We start from the raw sequence: 12,316 nt of genomic DNA on the forward strand, positions 1-12,316 counted from the left end.
AAAAAGATAAATTATACAACCAACTTTTAATCTGTTTTCTAATATTGAACTCTAAAATAATCATGTTAGTCAAAAGGGTAAAAATGCAATATATGCTCTAAGGGTAAGCTATTTCATCTCTGACTTAGGACTCTGGGAATTAAAAGTTCATGTGACAATACTAATCTTTTTCCTTATTAGTATTGCTACTCTTTCCACATTACCAATTAAGTTTACTCATCAGCCACCTATTAGTGCCCACTAATGTTTAATAAGCAACCAAAGTCCAAGAGCTTTCCTTACTAAATGATAGGACTATTAGATTTCACTTAACTAGATGGTCTATTCAAGGGGTCGGTAGTAAATCACAGCCTATATGCACATTTATTACATATCATTTATGGCTGTTTTCATGCTGCAATGTTGTTGGAATTAAGCAGTTGCAACGGAGACTGATAGCCTGCAACATGTTTATTATCTGCCCCCTTCAAGAAGATATGTGTTTATGGCTGATCTATTCAGTAACTTAAAAGAGATTTTCTAGTCATAATGGTCAGTTTTGACAAGTTAGTTTCCTAGAGTCTTATTATCTCCCAATAAACTGTCACCTTAAATAAACAACTTTTGGACAGATAGGAGTTAGCACTCTACAAAAATCAAGCCAAAGCCAGCCTTCCTGCATTGCCTCTTCTGGCCACATTCTGAAGAACTAGGAAAACACAAACAAAACAAAAACGGGTCTTTACCAGGTTCTTCAAAACCTTTAATAACTCCAAAAACGTTAAAAATTCTTATCTCTTTCAGCACATTATTCACAGTGAGCTTCACGTTCCTGTTCTGGGAAGTCTCCAGCCTGCACGAGGAGTCTGTTTCCCAGGCAGAAGGACAGTCTCCTTCCATATTTCTGGAAGAAAACAGACATCAGAGTTATTGTTGCTTCCCGCAGGCCTTCAAAATCAGTCCTCCTTACTGCGCAGGGAAGGTCTAGGCTAAGAGGACATACGAAGAAAACATACACAAAATTTGCTCCTTTGTGGCCAACCATTTCTGTCTTACTCTGACCTGTAGGCAATCATTTGAAAATCAGTTACCTCCAAGTGTAACCAATGTTTAAAATTTTCTCTATCGATTCTCATCTGACCCGTGCTTTTCTGCCAGAGACAGTTATAACTTACATTTTAAGTAGATACCAAGATGGACTCAGACTAAAGTTCTTAACAGGCCCATTAGATTCCCATGTTTCCTCACTCTCTCTACTAACCAGTATACATTCTTATCTTAGTTATAAAGAATATTTTCATGCTGCTGATAGGGGAAGATTCCTATTGAATTCCTCATGTTATCCAAACAATGCTCTACTTATAGAAGTATGTCAAAACATTACTACCCCCCACTCACAAGGATAAGATAGGGAGCTGGCTTGATAGGTTAGGGAAGACTTGTAAGTGGTGATAAGATGATAAAAATCGTCTATTAAAAATGCCTTGCAGAGGCGCCTGGGTGGCTCAGTCGTTAAGCGTCTGCCTTCGGCTCAGGTCATGATCTCAGGGTCCTGGGATCGAGCCCCACATCGGGCTCCCTGTTCAGCGGGGAGCCTGCTGCTTCTTCCTGTCCCCTCTGCCTGCTGCTCTGCCTACTATTGCTCTCTCTCTCTCTGTCAAATAAATAAAATCTTAAAAAAAAAAACTGCCTCGCAGATAGCATCATTAATAGTCACATAGTATTTATACAGGTACCCTTACATGAAGATGCTCTTCATTTGAAACCAATCACCCTGTTAAGTAGAATATATTTCAACTATCTAAGGCAGAGAAACATGATCAGTGGGGTTAGAGTAACTTGTTCTACGTCACACAGCAAATAAATGCTCAAATAAGTGTCTGAGACTAGATCTCTATCCTATGCCAACACCAGGTAGGAAATATGTCCAGCTCAAGATAAAAATTAATGACAAGTACTCTAATCAGACTGGGTTCTATTATTAAAGAGGTATACTACTACATTAGGGAGGCTAGGCTATCCAGAACTAATCGTGACTGTAAAGCATCTGGAAACTGTCAAGAGAACTGAAGATAATCTACGGACTAGAAAACTGGAACTGTTCTGTTGCTAAGAAGAAAATCTACAAGTAATGCATGTTACAGAGAATAAGATTTCAGCTCAACGACAATTTTAACAGATCTACTCCAATAATTGAATGGGTTGCCACAGGCAGCAAAGTGCTTTACCTCAGGAAGTCCTCAAGCAGAAGGCAGGCCAGGAATAGTATACAAGGAATTCACTGGGTACACTGAACAAGGACTGGCTGAGTTTATAAATCCAATTCTAATTATTAAGATCACTTTATGGAGGAAAAAATTCATGTTTATCTACAAGTCAACAGCTATCCACCCCACAATATGCCAAATATGGAAAATTATAGCCAATTGTTTTAAATGTTATCAAATTAAAATGATTATTATTCCTTTTTATTCATAAAACCGATTTTCAAATAAGAGAGCTTTCCAATAAGAACTTACTCAAACAACTTTTCTGCAGCAGCTCTGGAAATTGTTTGGACAGGAATGCTGGGCAATCCTGACGACTGAGATGGTGGAAACTGAGTGTGATTGAAAGAAGGGAATCCAGGTGTGTACGGGTCACCTGTTCCCAAGTGAGCCTGGTAAAACGAAAGAATAATGCGCTGTCAGGTCAGGCATTTGTTCAAGAAATCCCTACAAGATTCAGATTTAGTATGAGGGTAAAACTTAAATTTAGTTTAATGCCTCAAAGCCTAATGGTCTGAGTGGCCTACAACATGTGACTCTTGTCTTTATATGGCATGTGCCGAATTCCCAATTCAAGTCACTGTTGAGAAGGTTCCATTAGCAATAATAACTAGGTCTCAAAAGTCACATCCATCCTCTTGTTAGTGCTAGACTCTCACAGAAAAAAAGAGCATTTAAGGATGGCATGCTGTACTTCTACCAATGCAGACAGAACCCAGCAACAATTTGTAGAACCCCAAAATTCATCTACTTAAGGAAAAACTCACATGGCCAAAGACTGGAGTCTCTGCATTAATAATGGGAAATCTAGACTGGTCCATGTATATCAAGACACCAATTGCATTGAATCTTTGAGCATTTGCAACCTAAAGGAAAACAGGTAAACATCAGAAAATGAAGAGGTAGTCACACAAAATCAGCAGATATGTATTGGGCTTTATGCTAAGACAAACGGTTACAGAGGACAGCATCAGAACTCCCCAATGTTTCAGACAGCTTATACACTGAGACAAAATTCTTGCCTCAAGTAACTCATCAAGGAGTTTCAAAGACAAATAATAAAAACCCATCCAACACAACCACTGTCTTTTGCTATGTTCCATTCTAGGCTCTTATGGAGCTTTGACTTTTAATTTTCCTTTTCATAAAACAGTTATAACTGAATTCTCCATATACATAAAACTCGGTTGTATAGAATGTAACAAAGCACCTTAATTTAACAATCCTATAATAACAGAATATTGTTATTTTAAATTTAAACTCCCTTCACTTAAGCATTTCTGTTTACTTCTTCTTCACTGAAAGACAGTAACTGCAGAATACTCCAAGTATGCCATAGTTTTACAAGTGTCCTACAGTTTAGAGAATTACAACTTATTTGTTGTTAACACTTTAATAAATTATTAGGTATGAGTTTAAGACTGAGTTTTCAGAATGTAAAAAAAAAAAATCAATACTATTTAAATGAAAACAGTATACCAATGTATTCAAGAACTTAAACTCACCTTTTCAGCAAAAGTGATTTTCCCTGCTCTAACGATCACTAAAGATCCATTCACAGGAGAGTTTAAATTTTCAAAGTCTTTTTTTGTGCCAAAATTCGCATGGACCAGTCTACCCTAGAATAAAGACATCAGAGATAACGAGCATTAGGGTAATTAGAACCACCACAGAGTCTAAGACAGGATGATTTTACAGATGAAACCCAAGAGAGAAAACAAGATACTAAAAAGGATGTCCAAGCCTAGAAAGGATGTAAGAGATTTCTAGTTGAACTGGTCACAGTTATCAGGAGTGAATCAAGACTTCTGGCCCCCTATATTCATGCTTTGTATCATCACATGCTGCCTTTAATTTGCACTGACTTACTGACATTTAATCTCTTTTACATCGCTTCCAATATCTGGGGGAAGAAAAAAGCTAACAGAATGATAAACAAAGAGACAACCAATGTAAATACTGTTCGCTAGCCCTGGCAGCACCAATTACATAAAGTTCCTAACAAGTGAATGCTAGATAATTAAGGACATACATAGGAACGGGTCTTAACCAAAAGTTCTGATAATAAACATGTGTCAAAACTGTTAAATACTATTACAATAAAGTGACTTGCATAGATCAACTTTTAGGTGTTTATAAAAGCTGTCTCATAATGTTCCTAAATTCTATTAGAGCTATCAAAAGACTTTGACAACCAAATATCCAAATATGAGACAGCCTGCGGGTGAAATAAAACCCTCAATGTTCTTTTCTCTTTTTAATTAATTTGAAAGAGAGAGAAAGACAAGGGGGGAGGTGGAAGGAGGGGGAGAGACAGAGAGAGTGACAAGCAGACTCCATGCTCCAGCTCCACATGGGGCTCAATCTCACCAGTCTGAGATTAACACCTGAGCTGAAACCAAGAGTTGGATGCTTAACTGACTGTCACCCCAAACTCTCAACGTTCTTTGCCAGAAGTGCACCCATCTCCAACCCCTAGATTGTAGGTAGCCACGGAAAGTGATATGGCACAGGTAAGACTTCCATCTGGCTTGGAAGGCACCCACTAGATAGACCTCTGACATACAAACATATGTTTTCTCACCTGAAAAACCTAGATAGATCTGTTTTTTAATTTTTATAGTAGTTTGGCCATATTCGCCTAAATTTAAAAAATGATCAAGCATTAAAGAGTCAAGCTAATTCCCCTCTCTCTCTGTCTGTCTCTCTACCTAATTGTGATCTCTGTCAATAAATAAATAAAATCTTAAAAAAAAAAAAAAAAAAGAGTCAAGCTAAGACTAGACTCTAGCCAAATGGTTACTTCATCTGTCCCCACACGGCATCTCGATTATTCACATTCATTCAGCATACACCATTATGTCAGGCACTGTCCAGGGCTCTGTGACATAGCAGTACAGAAAGCCAACCTCTAGCTCTCCGTGTAGCTTACATTCTAGTGTGGAAACAAATGTCAGGTGTGTTAAGTTCCATGAAGACAAATAAAGCAAGCTAAGTAAGGGGAACTGATTGAAGGAAGGCCATTTTTACCACGATAATTAAGGAAGACACTTCCCTAAAGAGATAACACTGGAGAAGAGACCTACACAAAATGAAGATGTTGGTTTTTTAAGGGAAGCGTGGGGCTGGCAGAAGGAAAAGTAAGTTTTATAAAGGCCTTGAGGTGGAAGCATTCCTGTGTTTTAGAGTTTGAGGAACACCAGGGAAGCAAGCTGGGGTGGCCAGCACACAGTGAAGGAGAAAAAGAGCAGGCGGATGACTTAGGGCCCTTGCTGTCCTATTTGAGAACCTGGGATTTTACTTTCACTGTAGCATAGGAGGGTTGAGAACAATAGTTATCTCATGATCAGGGACATTTTATAAGTGAATTTATACCAAAATTCCTACAAAAGTAACGATGAGTTTCTGAGCTATTCAGCAGGGAAAACAATTTCATGTACTGTTTTGCCTTTACTTACTGTAACGGTCGCTGCCTTACTGTATGCCACGTAACCCTCAGGATTCTCCACCAGGTATACCACACCACTGTCTGTGCCCACTATGGTCACCGAGTTCTGAGCACTGCTAAAAAGAGTAAGTTAAAGTGAACTAAAGGTAAGGACAACCTTGGGGAAAAAAATTAAATGGTTTTAATACATTTAGTATTTGACATGCATTATTTACTTTGAAAGTCTCTGCTATATTAGCATACCTGAAAATAGCTACTTACATAAAATCAGTTTACCATCTTTCAACGTACCTGCTTTTGACCTGAATCTTAACAAAATGTTCATCACGCCAAATTTTGCTAAGTAGAAATGCACGAAATTGATTCTCAATGAAAAAAGCAAGGCTTTCATCTTTTTGAGATCCTGCCTCACGAGGGACATACGTATTTTCATTCAGCAGCCTACAGGAAAAATCATCACTGTTAAATGAACTGAAATTTAATTGGAAAATAAACAGTGAACTCAAACATCAAGCAAATTGTTTTAAAAGCACAACTCAATACTAGTCATAGCAAAGATAAATTAACTGTGACCCAAAATTTCTGAATTGACTAAAGGCAAGCTTAGGGGGGAAAAATGGCCAAATATCTGAAGGTATTTAGGTCTTCGGCTTGTTAAAACCTCTTTATCCAAGTAAAGTGGTCCTTCAAGAGCTCCATCCTAACGGGGTACCTACTTAGGATAGCTTTAGGGGAAATGAGTAGTTTCCAAGAAATCTGTTATAAGCAAAATGAAAGATAGTGTTACTGTTGGTGAACTCAAGTATGCTTTAATTTTCACCTACTTTGAAGCAAAACTACTCCTTGTTCTAGCTCCTATGTCTCATTGTAAATATATGTAGATCATATAAATGTTTTTCTTTTGTAAACTACACTCTCATTTTATCTATAAGGCCTGGTATATAGTATACACTAAAGTATTCATTAGATGAAGTAAAAATGCCAAGATACCTAACCTAAGATTAAGAGAATTACTCTATCACTGAAACTGCAGGAAGCCAGCTAAAAGGTAAAGGATGAATACATCCTTTACACAGAGTTAGACCTAAGGAAGATCTTAAAAACCAAAGGACAGGAACATCAAGGACACTTCTTAGAGTATGGATTAATGAGAACCAGAAGAAATCAAGGAGTACTAAAGACATGGTATGTCTCTGTATCAAGACAGGCAGTCAAATCAGTCTTGACCTCAAAAATAAAGGCTACTGGGGCGCCTGGGTGGCTCAGTGGTTTAAGCCTCTGCCTTCGGCTCAGGTCATGATCTCAGGGTCCTGGGATCAAGTCCCGCATGGGCTCTCTGCTCAGCAGGGAGCCTGCTTCCTCCTCTCTCTCCCTCTCTGCCTACTTGTGATCTCTCTCTGTCAAATAAATAAAATCTTTAAAAAAAATAAAAAATAAAAAATAAATAAAGGCTACTGATACCCTTGTGGATAGTAGCAAAGCACAGCATGACTTACAAGGGGTTAAGATGCAAAATCAAAGCAGAAGAAAGTCTGACACAAGGAACAGACTATAAAGAGAGCCAGATGACAAAAAGATCAAAGACCTACGAATTTTTTTTAAAGGAAAAGGGGTGTCCCGACAAAAGTTTTTTTCCCATCTGAGGGTTTGAATTCCTTACTAATTGCTTACCCTCCAGCTGAACACAGGAGGAGGCCTGCCCTAACTCTAAAGCTTTCCTCCAGACTGTCACATTTGTTTTGTTGAACTGTTCTGAGTAATTGATATTTGTTTAGACACTGAGATTAAATTTGTGAAGTAGCTTAAGCTTACCTCATGGTGCTGAGGAACTCTGTGTTATGCAGTCTCTCTAACAACTTTTCTTTGAGGTCCGCCCAAAATAAGCGAGAAGGTGTTTCAGGGAAGTACTCTTCTGTTTCTGAAGGTTCTGTTCCCTCTGTCTCCAGAGACTCCGTTCCTGATGGTCTCTCACATTCAGTTTTTGGTTCCACACGCTTACAATAGCCCAAGTAGCCAATCATAAATCCTACGGATAAAGTTTCACAGGTGAACTCAGAATTTCCTTTATAATATATTCCTGTAAGAACTGTTAATATTTTCAGCTAAGCCTTGAAAATACAGGTTTATTCAATCGCTTCTCGGCCTTTTGGCTAAGATCAAGTGAAAATACAGGTTTATTCAAACTGTAAGTAAACAGTTTGAAAGTAAATAACGAAATCTCAGTTTTATATGTTTTAAACTAGTTAATCTAATAAATCATACTGTTGACTCTTGAACAATGTTGGGGGTGGTTTTAGGGTATAGACCCCCACACAGTGAAAAATCTGCACTTAACATTCTCCAAAAAATGTTAATTACTAATAGCATATTGTTGCCCAGAAGCCTTATGACGACATAATCAATTAACATGTATTTTGTACATATACATGTTACATGCATACATACATGAATACAGTATATTCTTACAACAATACCTATCTTTTTCTTAACTTTTTCAGTATTTCCAGGCTGTGCAGTTGGCAAATTCTTTCAAATTGTCACAAATCTCCAAAAAATTTTCCAATATATTCGTTGAAAAAAATCTGCATGTAAGTGCACCTACACAGTTCAAGCCCATGTTGTTCAAGAGTCAAATGTGTAAGAACTCTAGTTACCTTTTAATTTTTTTTCATTTAAGTAATCTCCACACCCAACATAGGGCAACTTATCACCCCAAAATCAAGTCATATGCTTTACTGACTGAGCCAGCCACAGGTCCCTAAATAATTACCTTTTTAAGACATAGGTAACTTTTCTTCCCAGAAGCCTTCCTTAAATCCTTAGGGCAAACTTGTATGCTACAAATATCCTGTGTGTATTTCTAGTATAACACTGGCACATTTCAATGTAATGATTCCTGTGTCTCTCCCCCCCCACACAAGGCTCAACTCAAGGCAGGCTTAGAATCTCAGTCATCATTGTATTCCTAGTGTTTAGCATAATGGCACATAGAAAGGCACAAAATATGTTTGCTTAGCTAAACTAACAGACTTCCTTGAGTCAGTGACAAGGAATATTTAAGTTCAGAATGGCCACTCTTACCAATCAAGAAAAAGAGGACTACAGCAATAGTCCCATAGCAGATAAATCCATTCAACCTTTTTGGTTTTGTGACACTGGCGTGACTACCCCTCACGTTACTGTCAACACTTTCTTCTTCATCTGCAGCTAGTTTCATCTCCACATGACTGTTATCACCATCTACTTGCCGTGCCAGACTAAATCGGGTATAGGACAATGGTTCTCCACCAAACTGAGATTTGACAAAAAGAGAGAAAGAAAGCATTATGAAAGAGAAGAAAGGGAAGAGGAACATTTACAAAAAGTTTGGTTAGGTACTATACTTATTATTGGGCCATTATTGGGACTTGCTATATATTCTTAAGGAAAAAGAAGTTCTTCTTTCAAAGCAACATTCTTCCCTATGTCCTGTTCTGTCCATGGCAGATGAGGGCTAGATCACACACTGGCCTTTATCTCATTCAGCCTTTTCATTCGGGATGTCTGTTATATATGTCTAACATAGGTAATACATGTTATACAGTGCTTTCTTCAGTTCCTCTTATCTACTTGGCTGTCCCCCTCACACCACACCCAAAAAATACCCTGAAAGTTCTTAAAGGAATTTTCAAGTTCACTCTACTCAAGACTGAATATACCCTTCCTTTGTGGGAGCAGTTACATCTCAAGACCACCACTTCAAGATAAATACTTTATGATACCTTTGGATATGACTTCATGATTACTGGGTAAGAGTCATTCTTGTATACTTCATATTCTCACAAACTGGTGACAAGAAATACAACTAAAAATATCTCACCAAGGTAGAGAATGCTGATCTGGCTTGATCCATCATTCTGAGCTGCTACACAGAAGAGCCTAGTATTAAAATAGAAAATTAATGTGAGATAGATACCACTGTGTAATTATATCAAATTTACTTTTTTTTTTTTTTAAGATTTTATTTGACAGGGGCGCCTGGGTGGCTCAGTGGATTAAGCCGCTGCCTTCGGCTCGGGTCATGATCTCAGGGTCCTGGGATCGAGCCCCGCATCAGGCTCTCTGCTCCGCAGGGAGGCTGCTTTCTCCTCTCTCTCTGCCTGCCCCTCTGCCTACTTGTGATCTCTCTCTCTCTAATAAATAAATAAAATCTTTAAAAAAAAAAAGATTTTATTTGACAGATAGAGATCACAAGTAGACAGAGAGGCAGGCAGAGAAAGAGAGAGAGAGAGAGACGAGGAAGCAGGATCCCTGCTGAGCAGAGAACCCCATGCAGGGCTTGATCCCAGGACCCTGGGATCATGACCCGAGCTGAAGGCAGAGGCTTTAACCCACTGAGCCACCCAGGTACTCCTCAAATTTACTTTTAAATATATTATCACCTTTCTAGAAAGAGTCTTTAACAAAGACATTTAGTTTATAGGACAACTAAATTTAGTGTAATCCTTGATTAGATCCTGAATTGAGGTGGGGGGTGGAGTGGGGAAAGGGACAAACATATCATTGGGAGAAATAAATCTAAATACAGACTATATACTGGATAACAATACTGTATCAGTGTTAGATTTGGAGAGTGCAATAATGGTATTCTGTTTTTGGAGGAGAAAGCCCTTGTTGTTACGAAATTAACACTGAAGATTTTTTTTTTTAAGATTTTATTTATTTATTTGACAGTCAGAGATCACAAGTAGGCAGAGAAGCAGGCAGAGAGAGAGAGGAGGAAGCAGGCCCCCTGCTGAGCAGAGAGCCCAATGTGGGGCTCAATCCCAGGACCCTGGGATCATGACCTGAGCCAAAGGCAGAGGCTTTAACCCACTGAGCCACCCAGGTGCCCCAATACTGAAGATTTTAAGAATGAAGTATCAGGGAGCCTGGCTGGCTCAGCTGGAAGAGCATGCAACTCTTGATCTCAGGGTTGCTGAGTTCAAGACCTATGTTGGATGTAAAAATTAATAAAATAATAATAATAAACTTAAGAATGAAGTATCATAATGCCTATTTTAATTTTATTTTTAAAAGATTTTATTTACTTATTTGATAGAGAGAAAAAGCACACACACAAGCAGGGGGAGCAGTAGAGGAAGAGGGAGAAGCAGGTTCCCCACTGAGCAGGGACCTCAACCCAGAGCTCAATTCCAGGACCCTGGGATCCTGATCTGAGCCAAAGCCAGATGCTCAACTATCTGAATCACCCAGACACCCCACATCATAACTTCTATAATTTACTCTAGAACAGTTCAGTTGTAAAAAGTATATAAGAAATAAAGCAAATGTAGCAACTATTAGCAACTGGTGAAATCAGAGTAAAGGATACATGGATATATACTGTACTGTTCAATTTTTCCTGTAGGCTTGAAAATTTTCAAACTTGAAAATGTGGTGGGGCGGCACTTGGGTGGCTCAGTGGGTAAAGCATCTGACTCTTGGTTTCAGCTCAGGGCATGATCTCAGGGTCATGGGATTGAACCCCGTGGCAGGATCTATGCTCTGCGGAGAGTCTCTTCCTCTCGCTCTGTTCCTCACCTCCCCACCAAAAATAAATAAGTAAATCTTAAAAAGCATGTGGGGAAAATCAGTTAGAATGTCACCCATGTTAAGTAGATTTAAATAACTGAATTTAGTCGTCAAAAGAACAAATACAAAAGACAACAGACTAGCACCTGAAAAAAAAAAAAACAAAAACCTAAAGCAGAATTAAGCCAAGAATAGTCATGCTACAAAGACCCGTAACAAAGCATCTGCAATAAAAATGACCAAAAACCTGATACTTCTGATTAAATGAAGAGTTCTTACAAATTATCTAGCAGATCTTTGATGCAAAAAGAATAGACAAAAAAAGAAAAACAGTATGCAGACAAAGAAGCCAATTATCTGAGATGTTAAATGTCTTGTTCAAGGCTGAAAACTGATCATCTAAAACTGAATTTCAATGGGTTACTGGGTTATAAAGGTTGTGTTCTCATCTCCAGAAATTTAAAAAATTAATCTTAACCCTTGAATCACTATGGTGCATGCCTAAAACTAATATACTATGTCCACTATACATCAGTATATCAATTAAAATACATTTTAAAATAATTCAATGACAACCAGTTTAGTAGTTGTTTTTTTAGTACCCCCCACCCCCCCGCCCGCCCAGTAATCTCTACAGCCAACATGGGGCTTGAACTTACAACCCTGAGGGTTAAGAGTTACGTGCTCTACCAACTGACTGAGTCAGCCAGCCCCCCCCCCACAGCCACTTCAAGAGTAAAAAACACCTCCTTAAACAAGAGAATCCTATATGAAGTTACAGTACAGTTATTAACTGAAATCTGGATTTTCTCATTAATTTGGTTTGAATGAATGAATCTAGATGTTTGAAAATGATATTATGTTGAAATAAATAAAATGGTGACTTAATTCATACTATCTATTTTAAGGCTTTTCCTATATTATAATTACACTTAAAACACATTTAACACCCACATACCACAAAGCAAACTGAGATATATGAAGATTGTAAAAGACATTATATAAACTGGCATTAGAAAAGTCTCCTATCAAAACCTATTAACAACAACAAAAATTTAATTCCCAAGCT

The 12,316-nt window shown here is 38.1% G+C and overlaps 1 protein-coding gene across 2 annotated transcripts in view; it reads right to left on the bottom strand.

Moving 5' to 3' along the window:
• The window catches only part of TFRC (transferrin receptor), a 28,641-nt gene that overhangs the window by 11,664 nt on the left and 4,661 nt on the right, over nucleotides 1–12,316 (bottom strand). The window contains exons 2-10 of one of the 2 annotated variants that reach the window (XM_046002324.1): nucleotides 9,554–9,612; nucleotides 8,776–8,986; nucleotides 7,507–7,720; nucleotides 5,986–6,135; nucleotides 5,705–5,807; nucleotides 3,752–3,865; nucleotides 3,014–3,112; nucleotides 2,499–2,638; nucleotides 726–883 (exon numbers count right to left, since the gene is read on the bottom strand). In XM_046002324.1, coding sequence (XP_045858280.1) covers nucleotides 726–883; nucleotides 2,499–2,638; nucleotides 3,014–3,112; nucleotides 3,752–3,865; nucleotides 5,705–5,807; nucleotides 5,986–6,135; nucleotides 7,507–7,720; nucleotides 8,776–8,986; nucleotides 9,554–9,589 — 1,225 coding nt within the window. In that variant the 5' untranslated portion in view covers nucleotides 9,590–9,612. Of the gene's footprint in view, nucleotides 1–725; nucleotides 884–2,498; nucleotides 2,639–3,013; nucleotides 3,113–3,751; nucleotides 3,866–5,704; nucleotides 5,811–5,985; nucleotides 6,136–7,506; nucleotides 7,721–8,775; nucleotides 8,987–9,553; nucleotides 9,613–12,316 lie in introns of both variants that reach the window. The other variant, XM_046002323.1, reaches the window with a different exon arrangement.

Source organism: Meles meles, chromosome 4 (assembly GCF_922984935.1).
Source record: "Meles meles chromosome 4, mMelMel3.1 paternal haplotype, whole genome shotgun sequence".
Classification (NCBI taxonomy): Eukaryota; Metazoa; Chordata; class Mammalia; order Carnivora; family Mustelidae; genus Meles; species Meles meles.